Raw genomic sequence first — 19,102 nt, forward strand, 5'->3', positions numbered from 1 at the left:
AGTAACTGCAAGTATATCAGTTGATACTAAACTTACCGTCACATGTTGTGTAAAATCACATCTGACATTATTACTGTATAACTTAAATAGTGGACAAAGTGAAGGCATGAAGTACAGAAACATTTGTAAAATGTGGCACAACACCTTCAGAAGGGCACAAACTGAAGGGCTACATCGACCACAAATTAAAATGAAGTAGGAATTGTCTGGCTACAGACAGAGGAACAGAAATCCCAGTGAACGCCTAAAAATAAAGATCATCTTTGTCTAATTGATCAGTTCAGAAAGTTTTATATATTAAACATTATATATTAAACAGTGGTTCATACACAGCAGAAGGTCTATAGCATTATTACTTCCTTTAGCCAAAGAGCATTTCACTGTGCCATTAAAATTCTGACCAAAATGATGGCATCACCTAGTGGTTAAACTCTGCAAGTCACATTTAGTAAATGGCCTGACAATAGAGACTTTTATTGTAAAATCAGGTTTCATAAAATCACAATAAGCATTTGCATTTTCAGAGTACATACATTACTGGTCAGCTGTACAATACATTGTCAGTTCTAAATGAAATTCTTTATTAAAAAAAAAGAAGAAAATTAAAATGTAAGTACTCAAATTTGATCAGACTATTTTGTTCACCAGGTTTCTAAATTCTGAGCAGCTAAAAGCGACACAGCTTTTCTTATAAAAACAGTTCTTTCACAAGTAAAAAGCAAAACAAAACCCCATAAACCCACATCTGTACCTGGAACAGCTAAGTGAAACTATGTAAGGGTTCAAAGCACTGCCATCACAGTCAGAGCACGTTTACATGTCAAGATGTAAATGCCTGAACAGAGATTTATCAGCTTTCACATCTACAAGTAAAATTCTGTACACTCTAAGGCACTTGTGGCAGCCACAATCTTTTACACATGAAAAAGCACACAACATATCATCTGTGCACCTCTTCCCTATTAGAAAAGTATACATACACATTCAGCATCAATTTGTGTTACGTTTACTATGTATTATGCAGTATAAAAATTATCAGTGACAAATATTTACAGTCTCAGAAATCAATTGGTCTTTTTATTTTTTAGATGGATTACGGTTCCATCATCAGGCAGGTTCCTCCCATCCTAGTTAGACAACCAGGCTCTCCCGACTCACAGCTCCGTTCTGTAACAAAAAAAAAAAAAGTAACGTCCAGTTAAGAAATCCTCTGAGGAAAACCAAACATGAATCCCAGATTAATCCCATTTTAGATGCCTCAATCAGACTTAAAGGAAAAGGCTTATTCTGTAATTTTCTGTCATCAAATCCCATAAAGGAAAAAACAAATAAATGAATAATGTGCAAGTCTATCTCTCAGTGCTCTGACTTCTATGCCGTCTGTGTCTGTCCCAAACTCATGCATCCCTCCTGAAGACAATCTTAAAATACAGTATTTCCTTAACATAGTATTTCAAAAGCTAAAATTTCACAAAACAGCTGTATTTTTTTAATTTACACAGTACCGAAACTGGTGTACAAAATGTGTCGTTAGGGACTGTCCACAGCTCAATACATGGCAGGTTCATTTGTGAGAATTTATAGCAGCAAGACGATGTAGGTTGAACTGACTCAAAATAAACTCCAGTGCCTATCTTCATTATAATTAAGGAGTATGTCACCTGGCACAATGGTGTGGCTTACAGGTGTGTTTTGGATGGTTTTAGGACAATTACATCACTCTACAGCACAGAGGAATAAGATGCACAAACAATACTTGTTAGTAGGATCATTTCTTTGTTGGTTTTTGTCTTCTCATTAATCTGTTAACAATGGGAAAAAACTGAAAATATCACCAGGTGTATCCTTTAATCCTACAGCCGACTTCCTCGGATGTAGGATTAGTTTTGTCCAATCACAAAATTTATACACTTACATTCACAGATTTTCATGTAAACTTGAAGTTTATGCTGAAAGTCGCTGAAACATCTAAACGGTCATATGAAAAGGCAGTTTTGCTTTGACTTACCTTGCGGAGATTGCTTTTCTTTGAAGATGACACACTTTCATCTTCACTGTACGCTGGTGGTGGAGGAGGTGGATAGTCATCATGGCGACCAGGGTATCCAGAAGGCGGGTTCACTGGAAGTGGTGGGGGCCCACGAGGTGCCCTCCCTCGATCCGAGCGATCACTCTCGCTATCCAGGCGTTCTCTGCTGCGGGCCCTTTGCTGCTCGCCCAGCTTCTTCCTCTCCATGGCCTCTCGTAGAAAGCTGTCATCATAATCATCTCTCCCACCCTTCGTGCCACCGCCAGGACGGCGATCTCTCTCCAGGTCCATCAGATCATCACGACTGCGGCTCCGTCGCCCTGGGAGGCCACCATATCCCCCTCCTTCCCCTCTCCGGCGACCATCAGGGGAGTAGTCGCGACGCTGGCGGTCATCAAAGTCACGGTCGTAACCGCTGCGAGCACTGCTGCTCCACTCATCATCTGAGCTACAGAAACAGAAAGCAGAAATATTTGACTTGCTGAAGAGAAGTTAAGACAACTCGAAGTTAAGTTTCATCCTCACTTCTGTGTCCGTTTAAACCACAGCTGTTTAGCTTAAACCCGGGAGCTGCATCTTGTTGAAGTCAACAGGTTTAAGTTGCACCCTACAATCTTGTTGTATCTGAGGTTTAAGGCTAATACATTGAGTGCAGTTCTACAGTGGTGTGAAAAAGTATTTGCCCCCTTACTGATTTCTTATCTTTTTGCATGTTTGTCACACTGTAATGTTTCAGATCATCAAACAAATTTAAATATTAGTCAAAGATAACACAAGTAAACACATCATGCAGTTTTTAAATGAAGGTTTTTATTATTAAGGGAAAACAAAATCCAAAACTACAAAACCCTGTGTGAATAAGTGTTTGCCCCCTAAACCGAATAACTGGTTGGGCCACCCTTAGCAGCAACAACTGCAATCAAGCGTTTTCGATAACTTGCCATGAGTCTGCCACAGCGCTGTGGAGGAATTTTGGCCCACTCATCTTGGCAGAATTGTTGTAAGTCAGCCACATTGGAGGGTTTTCGGGCATGAACTGCCTTTTTAAGGTCATGCCACAGCATCTCAATTGGATTCAGGTCAGGACTTTGACTAGGCCACTCCAAAGTCTTCATTTTGTTTTTCTTCAGCCATTCAGAAGTGGACTTGCTGGTGTGCTTTGGATCATTGTCCTGCTGCAGAACCCAAGTTCGCTTCAGCTTGAGGTCACAAACGGATGGCCGGACATTCTCCTTCAGGATATTTTGGTACACAGCAGAATTCAGGGTTCCATTTATCACAGCAAGTCTTCCAGGGCCTGAAGCAGCAAAACAGCCCCAGACCATCACACAACCACCACCATATTTTACTGTTGGTATGATGTTCTTTTTCTGAAATGCGGTGTTACTTTTACGCCACACATAATGGGACAAACACCTTCCAAAAAGTTCAACTTTTGTCTCGTCTGTCCACAGAGTATTATCCCAAAAGTCTTGGGGATCATCAAGATGTTTTCGGGCAAAACTGAGACGAGCCTTTATGTTCTTTTTGCTCAGCAGTGGTTTTCGTCTTGGAACTCTGCCATGCAAACCATTTTTGCCCAGTCTCTTTCTTATGGTGGAGTCATGAACACTCACCTTAACTGAGGCAAGTGAGGCCTGCAGTTCTTTGGATGTTGTTGTGGGGTCTTTTGTGACCTCTTGGATGAGTTGTCGCTGCGCTCTTGGGGTAATCTTGGTCGGCCGGCCACTCCTGGGAAGGTTCTCCACTGTTCCATGTTTTCGCCATTTGTGGATAATGGCTCTCACTGTGGTTCGCTGCAGTCCCAAAGCTTTAGAAATGGCTTTATAACCTTTTCCAAACTGATAGAGCTCAATTATTCTCTTTCTCATTTGGTTTTGAATTTCTTTGGATCTCGGCATGATCAGAGTTAAGTTATGTTTTGACAGGGGGGGGAAACACTTATTCACACAGGGCTTTGTAGTTTTGGATTTTGTTTTCCCTTAATAATAAAAACCTTCATTTAAAAACTGCATGATGTGTTTACTTGTGTTATCGTTGACTAATATTTAAATTTGTTTGATGATCTGAAACATTACAGTGTGACAAACATGCAAAAAGATAAGAAATCAGTAAGGGGGCAAATACTTTTTCACACCACTTGTATATAAGGTGAGATTCATAGTTTCACTTGATGTCAGTATTTCATACCCAGCAATGTATAAAGTCACTGCAAATACTGACAACGACCTGGTGGAAACTCAGTCACATCAAAGATAATAATTCACCGCTGTAACATTGTAGATAAGTCAGAAAGAAAGGAAACGCTTGCTATTGGCTCTTTAAGCACCAGCTGTTTTCTCTAGTTACAGAAGGCCTCATCCAAATATGACTACTGAAACAAGGTCTCAACAGTGAAAACCACTGTGAAAATCATATGAGTCACATACTGTGTACACATTTCCCTGCACCAAATAGGGTAATGCTGATAATACAGAGGCCTTACTGTATTCTAAGGAGAGAAGTTGTAAAGTTGTAAACCATAACCAAGTAGCTGCAGCACCTCTTTGCCCATCTGGCAGCACTTTGGGTTAAAAATAAAACAAAAAGCTAATGAAAGTAATGTTTAATGTAACAGAAGAACAGACAACAGATCTTCATAACCATTTGTGTGCACACAGAATGTGCTACCTGTACATTTCCATCAGTGATGTGAGATTTACTAATAGTTTTACCTGTGGAGATGTCTTACTCCGTCAGTGCTGTTGTGACGACAGCAGAGCACTCAGTTTACTCTAAGTATTCAGCGGTGTTACGGTGTGATGCCTCTTTACCTCATAAATGATCTTTGGCTAACAGTGGACACTGCATGTTGTCTGTTTGTCCACCGGCTGCAGCGAGGTCACAAACCCGACAGCAGCCACTTTCATTTTGTCATGTCATCAATTTAAGTTGTGGAATTAATGTCAGTTAGCGACAACTGCTATAGGCCCCGCTGGCTGTCACTGTAACCACAAACAGCGACAATCAGCTGCAGCTGCTACCTAAAGGATTTCCATAAGGAGGAACAAAGTAAATGACACAATCTCAGAATTGTGTGCAAAGTTCTTTGTACCAACAGACACGTCTCGACAAAGGTTTACTAAGTAGGGTGGTAATGGCTATAAACAGGCCTGCCCAGGGATATAAGACTCACCCTCTCCTGCCTCTGGGCTCATCTGGGCGCCGGCGTGGTGGATAGTCGTCTCGGCCATAGTGGCGCCCAATGTCGTCAAGGTTGTCCATGGAGCGAGCACGTGCACGACCACCCGTGTAGGCTCCATCACGGCGTGGGTAGTCATCACGACGGCGGCCTTGCTGTGAAACACTGCTAATGGTGCTCATGGCTTCATCCTGGTCATAGAGTGTGGCCAAAGGTGGAGGCTGGGAACGACCCCCGCGACCTCGGGGTTCCAAGCTATCATGCAGGGAACTGACTTCACTCATATTTTCCACTGAGGGGAGACAAATAGAGGTGGTAAGTAGGAGAGAAGGAATGAAATGGTGTCTGAGTGAAGAATAAGCAAAGTAAGGAGCTCCGTAAAAGCCCGGCAGCCACCAAGAGGCTCCACATAAAGTTTTTATCATTTATGTTGTGTAATTTCACTTGCTTTATACACAGTGCAATATATTCATTTGTCTTGTGTAAGTTTTAGTTGATGCTGTGTGTGTATGCACACTGCTAAGAACACTGGCCGATTTTACACCTAATAAACTGCATCCTTTTTCAACATCATTCAAAAACCCCACAATACTTGTGGAAAAATTACACATTTTAAGTTTGTGCAAGGCATCTAGTTTGGTCTTCTGCTGGTATGTTCACGGGCACCTAAAGAAACATTTCTGGGTATAAATTAGCAAACCTGAAATTAGTAACCCGCAAAATTTCCACTAGCTTCAGAAGAACTGAACCATTCCATTGAGACACATACAGGTGCATCTCAGTAAATTAGAATATCGTGGAAAAGTCCATTTATTTCAGTAATTCAACTGAAATAGTGAAAACTTGTGTATTATATAAATTCAGTACACACAGACTGAAGTAGTTTAAGCCATTGGGTCTTTTAATTGTGATGATTTTGGCCCACATTTAACAAAAACCCACGAAATCACTATCTCAATAAATTAAATACCTCATAAGACCTACAAAAAAACATATTTAGTGAATTGCTGGCCTTCTGGAAAGTATGTTAATTTACTGTATATGTACTCAATACTTGGTAGGGGCTCCTTTTGTTTTAATTACTGCCTCAATTCGGCGTGGCATGGAGGTGATCAGTCAGTGGCACTGCTGAGGTGGTATGGAAGCTCAGGTTTCTTTGACAGTGGCCTTCAGCTCATCTGCATTTGTTGGTCTCTCATTTCTCATTTTCCTCTTGACAATACCCCATAGATTCTCTATGGGGTTCAGGTCTGGTGAGTTTGCTGGCCAGTCAAGCACACCAACACCATGGTCATTTAACCAACTTTTGGTGCTTTTAGCAGTGTGGGCAGGGGCCAAATCCTGCTGGAAAATGAAATCAGCATCTCCAAAAAGCTGGTCAGCAGAAGGAAGCATGAAGTGCTCTAAAATTTCTTGGTAAACGGGTGCAGTGACTAAAAAATCTCATCTGAAAAGAGGACTTTGGACCACTGGGCAACAGTCCAGTTCTTCTTCTCCTTAACCCAGCTAAGACGCCTCTGATGTTGTCTGTGGTTCAGGAGTGGCTTGACAAGAGGAATAGGAATGGAATGGAATACAACAACTGTAGCCAAAATTCCTTGAAGCTGCGGTGTGTGGTGGCCCTTGATGCCTTGACTCCAGCCTCAGTCCGTTCCTTGTGAAGTTCACCCAAATTCTTGAATCGATTTTGCTTGACAAGCCTCTCAAGGCTGCGGTTCTCTCAGTTGGTTGTGCATCTTTTTCCTACCACTCAACTTTCTGTTAACATGCTTGGATACAGCACTTTGTGAACAGCCAGCTTCTTTGGCAATGAATGTTTGTGGCTTATCCTCCTTGTGAAGCGTGTCAGTGATTGTCTTCTGGACAACTGTCAGATCAGCAGTCTTCCCCATGATTGTTTAGCCTAGTGAACCAAACTGACCATTTTGAAGGCTCAGGACACCTTTGCACGTGTTTTGAGTTGACTAGCTGAGTGGCATGTCACCATATTCTAATTTATTGAGATAGTGATTCGGTGGGTTTTTGTTAAATGTGGGCCAAAAATATCACAATTAAAAGACCCACCGGTTTAAACTACTTCAGTCTGTGTGTACTGAATTTATATAATACACGAGTTTCACAATTTGAGTTGAATTACTGAAATAAAGGGACTTTTCCACGATATTCTAATTTATTGAGATGCACCTGTATAGTATCATAATGAACTGATTACAGTTCCCCCCCATCACAATCAATGATTTACAGTCAGAGGCATTATTAAAATCAGTTAACAGAAGCAGTACATCCTTCAGTCCACGGCGATACAAACACACACACACACACACACACACACTTAAAATACTGCGCTGGGTTCACTCAATCACTGGCTGTGATGATAATTTAGTAGCTCTTTATTCAAATAAAAGGAGAAGGAATATTCACCCTTTTGTTTTGCTGTGTCAGACTTTGCAAACCTCCCCAATTACAGAAGATCTCTGTAAGCTGAAAGTAAAGCTGGGTAACAGCTCAATATTTTTGGTAATTCATTTCTGTTAATGTACTTTATTTTTGTAATGCACTGTGTGCATTTCGTTTACTTTACTTACCTTCTTTAATACCTCATATATTCAGCACACCTGGCCAATAAAGCAGACTTTGATTAATTTAATTATATTGTGATAAAATGATATCCTGTTATCACAATTCAGCAAAACTGTGTTATTTGTCTGCTATAAGCCATAGCAACAGAAAACAGTTCAACGCATGTAATTATTCTTCCAACTGATTTTGCATTAATTTGTCAAACTGTATATCACTATCCCAAAATAATATTCAGATTATTATAAAACTGATTTCATAAAAGCGTTTTATATTCAATGTCCTAAGTTTGAATAAAATAAATTGAATAAACTGAATAAGTGTGTAACTGAACAGACTGAACTTTACAAAAGTTTGGAGGAAATGTGAACCAGATCCAGGCAGTAGTTGACACCTTTTACCAGAAGTGTGTCAGCCCCCGCCCCCCTACACAGAGCAGTCTGCAGCACAGTTGATATGTAACTTAAGTGATTAGTCGCTCACAGCGGTTATAGTTGGCAGGTCTTGATGGGTCCAGCTTGGCCACCTCCCTCTCCATATAGTAAATGGCACGTGTGGCATTCCCGTCTGGGTCCACTTGGATACGATACCCACTGCGAGCTGGAGAGAAGAACAGAGGGGATCTGAATCCAGCTTCTGCATCCTTGTGCCAACACACACCAAGTCACTGGGTCTCATGGAAGAACATTGTTATATTCTTTTCCTAAACCTCAGTTAATTTATTGTTCTTGCTGCTCATGTGAGGGTTTCAGAATAATACCTACAATAGGTGACATTATACTTTTTGATGAAACTGGACAACAATGTACATAAAGACCTGAGACAGCTGTCAAAATGAAGGGAGTTTTCCCCAACATCTGCTCAATTACATATGTTTATGTATCAAAATATCTTAATAAAATCATATAATCTAAAAAAAAAAAAAAAAGTCAACAAATTGGCAAGTCACGATGATGAGGATATAGTGAACACTTTCCTACAGAAATGTCTTTCAACCAGTGGTATACTGAGGACACAAAAACACTGGTGTCAGTTAAACAGTAAGAAGTGTGTCAGTTTAACAAAACAGTGGGGGGCAACAAGAGCCATTACAAAGCATATACAGTATAATGTCAAACATGTATAGTTATCAACAAACTGTAAATATAAGTAAACTAAGTGGAATATTATAAGTCATACTTTGAGCCCACACTACAAAGAATGCCAGTCTAGGACTAACAACTATTAGAAGGTACTAATTACAAGAACTGTATTCGTGTGAAACCACAACGGAAAATTTAGAATGATCTCTCTGTTGTACCAGCGGAGGTTTGACAATCTGAGCAGGCTTTAACGTGAAAATGAGAAGGCAAAAATCCCCCGCCCACGTAAAAATGAAATTACATAAGTGTTTGTGGTTTCTTCTATTACTTACTGTGGTCCCCGTCACGGTCATGCAATAAGGGCACCTGGGAGCCCTGCCCAACTGCACAGTTAAAAGAAAGCAAATTTAAACAAAGCTCAGTGTTAAACAAATTAGCTGAGAGATTTAGGATGTCTTTATGAAACCTCTAAGAATTAACTTAAAAAAACTTTCTTAAAAGGAACACATTATCAGAACTGCTACAGAATTTATTCAGCAGCTTTTCCTTAATTAGTAATAAAATAACACAAGTCTGGTTTCAGTGTAAGTAACTCTCACCTGAACTGGCACCTTCATAATCATGACCATAACCATTCTGGGGAGGTGGGAGTCCAGCTCCATTAGGAAGAGGAAGCAAGGGCATAACAGGCTGGTTCATTAGTGGCCCACTGTATGCTGGCTGACCATACATACTGGGAGCATACATGGTGGGAGCATACTGATTGGCCATACCTTTCTTCACTGCTTTTCCGGCCTCATACACTGTGAAATAATAAAAGACACTTAGTTGCAGCGCAGAAAAAATGCAAACATGAGACTGTGTGGAACAACAGACATGCTTGTTTCCTTGTCTTTGTGCCAGGCTAAAACGTTGCTGGCTCTAGCTTCATATTTACTTTAGCAACACCAGCATTAAATTGAGCTTCTTATCCAACTCGCAGCAAGAAAACAAGTGTTCTAAGATCTCAAACTACTGCTTTTAAAATTAAATACTGTTCTGTGAAACATAACTTTATTTTGGTGATGAAATCGGTAACTTCATTTTATTAGTAACAACATGTGTCCCGGGTTGTAAAATAAATACATAATGTGCACCAAAATTTCACAGCTGCAGAAAGTGGTTCAAGTCATGTCCATGCTTAAATATGTTGATATCCTGTTCTCCACTGCTTAAAACAATGAGATGCACTTGCACTGAATTCAGTGCATGATATAAATACTGTTTCATCATTGTACTATATAAAAGCACACTGGTCCTCACTAGAAGAGATCTACATGCTATATTTTTTGTTCATAAATGTGCATTTCTAAAGCTGCTGCTTTTCAAATTTAAAGCTTCTGTTCATCAGACCAGAGCCTAGTACAGACACTCTTGATACCACACAACAAAGCACTGAACTTGAAAAGGACAGCCTTCCAGTAGCATTTAAAATGGAATTGGCCACAAAGGACTATGAAACTTAAACTCTCATCCCACTGGAATAATTTCAACTTTACTCCAATTTCACAAAACAGGCCAAAAATCATAAATGTTTAATGTGTGTGCAAGAAGCCATACAAAAGTTCCTAATAAATATTGATGTTTGATACCCAGGTCCTGTGATTCATGCAGTAAATGAACACTACAAGTACAATTTCACTGTCTTTCCATTTAGTACTTACGTGCTCGTGGGCAGCAGCAGCGGTTGGGGCAGCAGGGGCAGCTGACATAGCAGCAGCAGGTATGTGGACAGCACTGACACCAGCAGATCCCGATCAGGAGCAGCAGCAACAAGAAGCCCAAAGCCACCAGAACAACCAGGAGCCAGTCTGTGCGGATCATGCATTAGGTACATTTATATCACAAATTTACATTACTCATTCACAAAACTTAATTTTTCTCTGTTAACAGTGACAAGTTCAGAAAATAAGACATTTTTCCCCACAGTTTGCTCATATACATACAATAAAGGGGCATAAACACAAAGCTCCTAGTTCAGTTGTCTATGGTGACATAACAGAAATTCCACTGTGGGTAAAATTTTTTTAGAACAAAAAAAATCCATCGGAGTCATATATGTAAATGCATCTGTGAACAGTCATCTAGAACGTGCAGCAACAGAGGGCCGCTGTTTGACCTAGTGACTCTAGATTTCCAGTTGTGCTGTGTATTGCTTATAAATGCTAACAATTTGGTTAAAACATTCGAGATACATTGTTACTGCCTGCAAAGATCAAAACATGTGAGCTGCAATGGTACTTTGGCTATTTCTTGATGTTTCGTCAAAGTGGTAAAACAGGTTTTTACAGCCGAAGGCATGATTTCACTATGCAAGTCAGTTCAGGCAGCACATGCAACTTAAGAAAGAAATAAAACAGAGGGGAGATATTGTATGTTCAAATAAATCAACTAAAATGGAAACTAGATTAGCAGAGAAGTGAAAGAGCAGGTAGCCACAGACTGGCCATAGACTGAGTCAATTTAAATAAAATGAAACCGAAACAGCAAATGACACTGTAGGAGAGAATGTTACAGAAATAAGTGAAGTGTGACACAAGCTGGACAGCTAAACTGTTTTCATCTAGAAATAGGATGTTTGTGCATTAAATGGGCCCTACTCTCAAAATGAGTCATAGCTCTAGTTACCATTTATGTATTTAGAGTGCAATTTTGGCCAGCAATGTACTGACTGTCTCAGGCCTAAACAGTTCACACTGTTTAACAAAGCAGCTTAGACTGTAAGAAATCAATAAAATAAATTTTGAATAATTTAAAAGCACACAATCTGAGTGACCTCAAGCACTGTAGCTCTGGTGTTCTGTAAAAAAAAAAAAAAAGGTTTATTTCATCTCCTTTACAACTAAACCTTAACCTCCCTCATACAGGTCTACTGTGGGAGTAAAAGCTATAATATAATACCTTCCATAACCAGTAAGTCAATGCCAGGCAGGAGGTCAGTAGTATTTGACTTTCTCTCTGTGAAAGAAAGATAAAGCCACAATTACTTTAAAGTGCCCCATGGTATCGGCCTAATTTTGCTGCCTACAACTTATGACTAAGGACTTGTTCAGAAGTGGGCTTGTGGACAGTATCTTCTGTTTCAAATGAAAATCTGCCTAGCTCACCAGACACCTGCAAAATCTGTGAAACAAAGATCATCTGGAACATTTGCTCTCAAATACTTTGAACCCGTATGTGTCATCACATGGGTAAGAATATGAAGATGAAAGTAAAGGAAAGGGGAAGGATGCAGGGAAGAAGAGGAAACTGTGTTAATATGTGCATGTTAGACTGTGACAATATACACACCCATAAACGGTACTTACCAAGTACAATTAACTCTGTGTAGTCTTCACCATTTCCTGAAAGGTCTTGGGAGGAGAGAACAGAACAGACATAGACACCACTGTCACCCCATGCTGTCTGTGCAATATTCAGGTCTGCATCTGCGAGGAATAAACAGATAAACAGGTGTGTTTTGGGTTTAAAGTGGTTACAGTATTATTAATTCAGGTTATTACAACCTTGTAACAGTAGGATCTTATAATAATTCTTGTTAAGTTGCAGTTTTTGACACCTCAACAAGACAGTTATTACTAAGTAAATATAAATATGTTTATTCTTCCACATTACAACACTGCCCTCCAAGTCCTACAGCCTGCATTGTTTTGGTTTCAATGGAACCGCTCCACTTAATTTTTTTTCCCTCGCCTTACCTTAATTTTGATGAACTGAACAATGTCCCTGTATAAAATGTTTAGATGAAACTAGAACAAAACTGTGGCAACGTTATTGCAATTTTCCCCTTCTGACTACTGTCTAATCCCCTAGGGCACAAGGGAGAGGAAGCACCATTCTGTTTGACAGGCTGTTGGTCTTAGTCTACCACTGCATAGCAAAACTGTTTCTAATATCTTGATGTAGCAGATGATAATCATCCTTTAGAACATCCTCAAACGTGTTGGACAACCCCAATTAGTTTACTTGCTTTCTTATTTATTTTATTATTCCTCCCTTTACTTTACTACCCAGCCTAAAATCCAGTAACTTCACACACTGCACATCACAGACAAACAAAACATCATCAATAAACACCAGATGCTACCAAGCTGACTCACAGGGCTTTGAACTAAGCCCTTACACAATTAAATATGGACTGAGGAGGGACACCTGCCAGTTTCCCCATTTGGTCTGTTGATACATTACATGCATCATTTGTCTCGGTATGCTGCAGATTCTTAACATGGTACAGGTTTCAGACGTGCCTATTAGTGTACCTCTTTACTTACTACACACTCAGTATGTAATTGTGTTGATGTTTTGTGTGGTACTCTAATGTTAATATATATTAACTCCAATATTTTATCTTGGAATGGCTACTGTTTTTAACTTGCTTCAGCCCTGTGAAAGATCTATTGGTCAAAAAGTGCTGAAGTGATGATGATTTTCTCAACAGTATTAAAGTGACATACACTGAAATAAGGAACACTAAAAAATGCCAAGTGCACAGTGTTATTTCACATGCATGGAGGTAGTACAAAATATGCTGGCAAGCTGGGTTGGATAGTTCTTCTTTTAAAAGCTGTCAAAACCAGTTTACATCTGCGTTAAATTGGTAAATCACCACGTTCATCTCCCCTAAGTTAATTCTTGACTAATTTACCCCCTTCCCAGGAGGAAGAGGGGCAAGCGTCCTAGGTTTGTGCGATATATGTATATCATCTACAATAATATCTTAAAATTTATTTTGAAAAGTAGATCTACACAGAAATTAAAGTGAGAGAAAGTCATTCAAAGTTCTGATGTAGTAAGAAAATACTATATACACAATTTACATATGTTGGAAGACAACTACTGGCAGAGTAGATATGAAATAATTAACCACTCATAGTCTGTATCCAGTGTAAAATGTACTCATTTGGGATTTTACATCAAATATCTGTTTAAAATATCAGTGCTTATTTTGACAAACAAAATTTCAAATAATCTGTGTTACGGAGTAAAACATCCTTGAAAGTAAACAAATTTAATTTATTTTCTTGATTAACTGATGCTCATCAAAATTTCGGAGAAGGTGTTCTTATCAAAAGCCTTGTTTTCTTCTTACCAACAGTAAAACTCAAAGATATTCAACTTATAATGTTAAAGCAGCAAATTCTCCCTACTGGAAGATTAAAAATATGAAATTAACATTTTTTGCTTGAAAAATAACATTACGATTAGCAAAATAGCAGCAGAATAGTTTAATTGATAAATAGTTGCTTTATTAATTCCACAGCGTTATTTTTTGTTTACAGTGATATATTTCAAATCAAATTTTAACTGTCACCTAGTCTTTACTATACAACCAAACGGGATTTCAGAATGCAAGTTTCAGTCAACTCACTGTTAGTGATGCTGATTTTGCGACCCTGGTACTCCGGGCCAAGGGTAACAGCATCTCCTTGCTTGGAGGCTACAATGCGCACAGTCCTCTGTGTGTCGGCGCACTCGATGTTGGGGTTATAGTTGGGGTTGTTCTGAGACAGGGCATTCTGTGCGCTGCTGGGATTCATTGCAGCCTGGATGGGGTCCTGGCAATATGACTTGTATTTCCATGTGACAACAGGAGGCTGAGTGGCAGTTGTCTGGTAGTTACAGGTGAGGGTGACGGGCTGGAAGAGGATGGCAATGTACCTCTTGGTGGGGCACTGGACCGAGATGGCCATGGTGGACTCTAGGGAGAAATCAAAAATATGATGAGATTAAGTGGTAAATGACAATGTTGATTATTATTACTATTAAACTGTAGCTCACATTTTCTACTATTGCATAAATATGGATTTCCTGGGGTGTGGTGTATGACAAGCAATGATTCTTCATTTCTAGTATCACTGAGAGTGGAAGCGATGAGTCACCTCAGATGGGCTCAGAGTTTCCAGCTTAACCAATACAGTACAGTAAATTATAATGTCTGAGATTCTCTAAGAGAAGAGGATTAGTGTATACCCAACTGTGGAACCACAGCTCAGATGTGATTTTGGCCTCTTTGTGAGAGTTGCCAACAATAAGCAACATGCCCTTTATTTCCAGCCAAACATGTAACTCGAGATGTTCACTGATTAATTGCAGTGGCATTGTTGTTGTTTCTTTTCCTGTATTGCTAAATCTAAAATATAAAGGCCCCAAAATAACCATTTGATAAAGCATCACAAAATGTATGGTTTCTAGATGGCATGTTATGCCTTACATTTTCCTAGCAACACATACATTTCTACAAAAACAAAATAGTATTTATCATTTTTCTTCAACAGAAAAGTAAATAGATTAAACTGAAACACCAATAGCCTATCCAAAGCACTAAAAGCTGACAACTGTAGGCTACTTGGTTGAGTTTCAGAAGCTGAATGACCTGGATGAGATGAAATGGCTTCAAGAAACTCAAGTAAGCCCTGTTGACTAGTTTAGCACTTTGAATACAGGACAATCTCCACAAACATAAGAATAAAACTGTGAATACACACACACATTTTGTTGATTCCTTTTATTTTGCATGACTATGCAAAAGGTTTAAAGGTATAAAGGTTCTGTTTACATACATTACAGCATGCAACTATAATTTCTGCCAACTATACCACTGTCAAAGATCTCTCTAAGGCCAAGGCCTTTTTGTTGATTCAGCTTTATGGAGCCTGTAATTTGAGATGCTATGTTATACAAATCTATCTATCTGTATATATATATATATAACTCCAAGTGTGTCTGTTCTAACAAACCTCCACTTATCTTGGTCCTTGTTCCCCGTTGCTCACGTTTTGTTTTTATTAACATTTGAGCAATAAGTTGCTGATGTTACCACATTTGATTAAATACAGATAAAACACAAGTAATACATGTTTTACATATCATAAGTACTGGTAGGGCCTATCTTTTTACAGCCACTGTTGGCTGTTTCCAGGCATATTATAGCTAGACTTTTAACGAACTTCAACAAACTAAGTTACACAACACGAAACTCTAACTAGTTTATTATAAAGGGAAAGTATTGGCAGCCTATAAGGAAACATCCATCAACAAGAAGAAACGACGATATTTTCTTATAACGGGTTTTCATAAGCTTTAAAATTCTCGATTGATAAAATCCTGTTGTTGCACAATTTAATAAAAATTTCCCAGGGAATTGTATAATATATAAATGTAAACAGCCTTAAAACGTTGACTACAAAAAAATAGGCCACAAAATATGCCAAGGCTTTGAAAACCTCGAGCAGCTGCAGAAACAACAACGGACTGTTCACGGAAGAGGATCCTCCCTATCTGGCAAAATACAGAAAAAGGCCAACTTACCTGTTGCCATTAAAGCGACGATTATTAACGTCCAAAACATTTTAATCCTCTTTCCTCGAGTCTCAGTCGATGTAAGTATTAATAACTCATCAAATACAAAAACAAAAACTTAAGATTATGCATAATATTGAACACAAGTGTAGTTTTATCTCAGCCAGGTAGCGTCACCTCCATTTTGTCTTTGTGTGTCGTAGGCGAGGGGAGTACCTGAACGCCTCACGTCACCCGCGCAGCCAACAGGTGAGCTTTCACCGACAAGTTGCGAAATACAGGGGTGTTGAATTTGGTTTGGCTTGTGTTTTTGTTTGTCAACTAGATTCATGTCGATACAAGAACATAGTGATGAGAACAGAACAAAGTTTTAAAAAACAAAAGTGTTTCTTCATCAAGATATTCATTCACCTAGATAGAAATTTGGCGAAGAGATAGGCAAATAGAGTTTTAACTACCCACTATTTGGTACGACCCAGACACTGATACCGCTACTAAAAAAACACTGCTGGTTAATGTTCAGCCAGTATGTATGTGGAGTGCCAATGGGCGTGCACATGTGTGAAGAGTAAACATAGATGTAGCCAGGAGAGTAACCCAGCAGGGCCTATGAAGTTCCTGAAGGAGTGGAATTTTTACCACAGCCCAGTAGTACTACGCGTTATAATCACAGTATTAGCTACAATATGTTAAACATTATATGCGAAAGCTTGGCTGAGGTAGAAAGGGTGAAAGTGAGATTCAGATTGAGGTAAGGGGAAACACGTAAGATATCTACGGGGGAAATGAACTTCCCTCAGAATCTACTCCTGAGTCTTGGGATTTAAGACTAACCTTAGGCTTGTCATATTCACTATGATGGAAAGTATTTACTTACTCAAGTACAGTACAATATATGCAAATGTAAATATTGTATCTTTTATGTTAGTACGTGTATTTATAGTCACTAGTTACTTTGCAGATTAAGACAAAACATTATCCCCTAATAATTATTATAGATTAAGCTACACGGTGGAAGGACAGTTAAATGTTTACCAAATGTTTAACATAAAAATTGCATTATTGCATTATAATGCAATAATATTTGCCATCGTGAAATTTGTTATTTTGCATATCAAAACCTTTACGTTTCTGTTGCCAATGTGGACTTCTATGCTACACATTTATTAAACATTTGAATGCAGGATTTCGAACTTGTATCTATACTATTAATATTTTATTTTTAAGTTAAAGCTCTGCGTATGTCTTGCACTACTGATTATTTATTAAAACACCCAGTTTTGTGTTATGTTAATGTTATATTAATTATGTAAATAATGACAAAATCGTATGCTGTTTACAACAGTTTTTAATTAAAGCAACAGGAATAAATGTTTAGCAGCAAGCTTATTTCATACATAATTATTAGCCATCAAGCTGAGAGCTGGTCAAAGAAGCAATTAGGTGATCAACAGGAAAATTATCTGCCGTTAATTTGGTAATTAATTCGGTCATTTTTCAATAAAAAGGCCTAAACGTCCCCATCGTACAAAAAAAATGAAAATAATCATGAGTTGCAGCCCTGCTAACCAAACAGCAGCTGTCCCAACGATTATAAAACGATGGTTACGTACAGTAACCCAAGCTTCTATGAGTACAGGCGTAGTTCTCTTAAGAGTTGTCCCTATTGGGTTTATCCCTCGCGCATGCGTAGTCCTGAAAAGATGTCTTTTTGCGACCAACCTGCACTTCAGGACTACCCATAGGCTAAGACTATACGAAATAGAACTAACCTATGCAGCTATTTTCTATATGGCAGCAAAAGCAATTTCAAAGCACAAAAGATAAAAATAGCAAAACACAAAAAGCTTGGCAAGAACTTGTGTCCTCTTCAGCTGTTGACCACTTTTAATCCTGTTAAAAAAAAACAAAAAGGAGAGAAATATAAGCGGCGTCATTCATTCATTCATTTTCTACCGCTTAGTCCCCGAACAGGGTCACGATATCCTGATTTTGTTCTAAATAGCTCATTTAACTATGGAAAACTGAAGTCATAGTGACAAATGGGCTCATTAAATAAATTAATGTACCTGTTTTTCTAATGGCACTAACATTAAGGATTAAAAACAGAGTTAAATAATAAAATGTGATTAGCTACATTCCAAAATATAGCTATTTTATCCTTTGAAAAGCATGAGTGGGCTTTATCTGGGAGAAAAAAATATAAAATACTGTGACCTATGTTGAAACCCGATCAGTGTCTCAGTTGACTGTGTTGAAAGTTATCAGTGACTGTATTGAGTCACACTTACATTTCAGACCACCAGAGCTCTGCCGACAATCAGAAAGAGAGCTGTAACATGAAAACAAATTGCTGTCATGCTGAGTCAAAGCAAAAAAAAATATGGTTGTTGGCAATTTGTCTACATTTTAAAGTCATCAGACCCAAATGGAATCTGCGCCCATGGAATTCCATTGACATCTCAACAGATGTTCTACAGATGATGGAGCAAAATGAGCAACCCATATAATCACGTTTTTCCCCGCCTACACTGTGTGATGTGGTGAATGTTTTTTGTCAGTTCCCAAGTCAACAATCTGACATTCACACCAGTGACGTGCGGTGAGGTTGACAGCTGGTGAGGCACTGACTCTTTTAGTCAGATTTACAAATACAAATGAACCATTAACAAATTGTCTGTTAACAGACAATGCGTTATGTTTTATATCTCATATCAGCATTCTTCACACAAACGTGACCCATATTTAATTTGAGGTTAAAATTTATTCCAGTTGAGCTTATTTCTAACTAGAAATAATAAAAGTTTATGGTCTTACCTTTACTTGTACACGAAATCCATTTGTCAGCTGGTATGTATTACAAACCCTTTTACCGTTCGAATCCAATATTAAAAC

At 38.7% G+C, this 19,102-nt stretch overlaps 2 protein-coding genes across 3 annotated transcripts in view; both read right to left on the bottom strand.

Annotated features, from left to right (window-relative positions):
- Positions 1 to 444: 444 nt before the first annotated feature.
- lsr (lipolysis stimulated lipoprotein receptor) lies at positions 445 to 16,450 on the bottom strand. Of its 2 annotated transcripts, XM_020587147.1 has the most exons (11): positions 16,217 to 16,450; positions 14,277 to 14,606; positions 12,217 to 12,336; positions 11,810 to 11,866; positions 10,573 to 10,719; positions 9,469 to 9,672; positions 9,202 to 9,252; positions 8,271 to 8,387; positions 5,205 to 5,502; positions 2,009 to 2,477; positions 445 to 1,167 (listed from the first exon to the last, which is right to left on the bottom strand). In XM_020587147.1, exons 1-11 carry the CDS (start codon positions 16,254 to 16,256, stop codon positions 1,132 to 1,134), a joined length of 1,869 nt encoding a protein of 622 aa, XP_020442803.1. In that variant the 5' UTR covers positions 16,257 to 16,450; the 3' UTR covers positions 445 to 1,131. The 2 variants fall into 2 exon arrangements, with proteins under 2 accessions (XP_020442803.1, XP_020442804.1); XM_020587148.1 differs by lacking the exon at positions 11,810 to 11,866 and having other exon boundaries at positions 446 to 1,167; positions 16,217 to 16,449.
- Positions 16,451 to 17,581: 1,131 nt separating this feature from the next.
- LOC109952198 (uncharacterized) overlaps positions 17,582 to 19,102 on the bottom strand; it is a 5,363-nt gene continuing 3,842 nt past the window's right edge. The window contains exons 7-8 of the mRNA XM_020587149.1: positions 18,499 to 18,539; positions 17,582 to 18,100 (exon numbers count right to left, since the gene is read on the bottom strand). Of these exons, the coding sequence (XP_020442805.1) occupies positions 18,502 to 18,539 (38 nt within the window). The 3' untranslated portion in view covers positions 17,582 to 18,100; positions 18,499 to 18,501. The remainder of the gene's footprint in view (positions 18,101 to 18,498; positions 18,540 to 19,102) is intronic.

This window comes from Monopterus albus, unplaced genomic scaffold, assembly GCF_001952655.1.
Source record: "Monopterus albus unplaced genomic scaffold, M_albus_1.0 scaffold440.1, whole genome shotgun sequence".
In the NCBI taxonomy this organism is placed as follows: Eukaryota; Metazoa; Chordata; class Actinopteri; order Synbranchiformes; family Synbranchidae; genus Monopterus; species Monopterus albus.

Coding starts and splice junctions, on each gene's coding strand:
- lsr (XM_020587147.1), bottom strand. CDS start 16,256: ATGTTTTGGACGTTAATAATCGTCGCTTTAATGGCAACAG. Junction 14,607..16,216: donor CGTCGCTTTAATGGCAACAG/GTAAGTTGGCCT, acceptor ATTTCTCCCTAG/AGTCCACCATGGCCATCTCG. Junction 9,673..10,572: donor CTGCTGCTGCCCACGAGCAC/GTAAGTACTAAA, acceptor ATTATTTCACAG/TGTATGAGGCCGGAAAAGCA.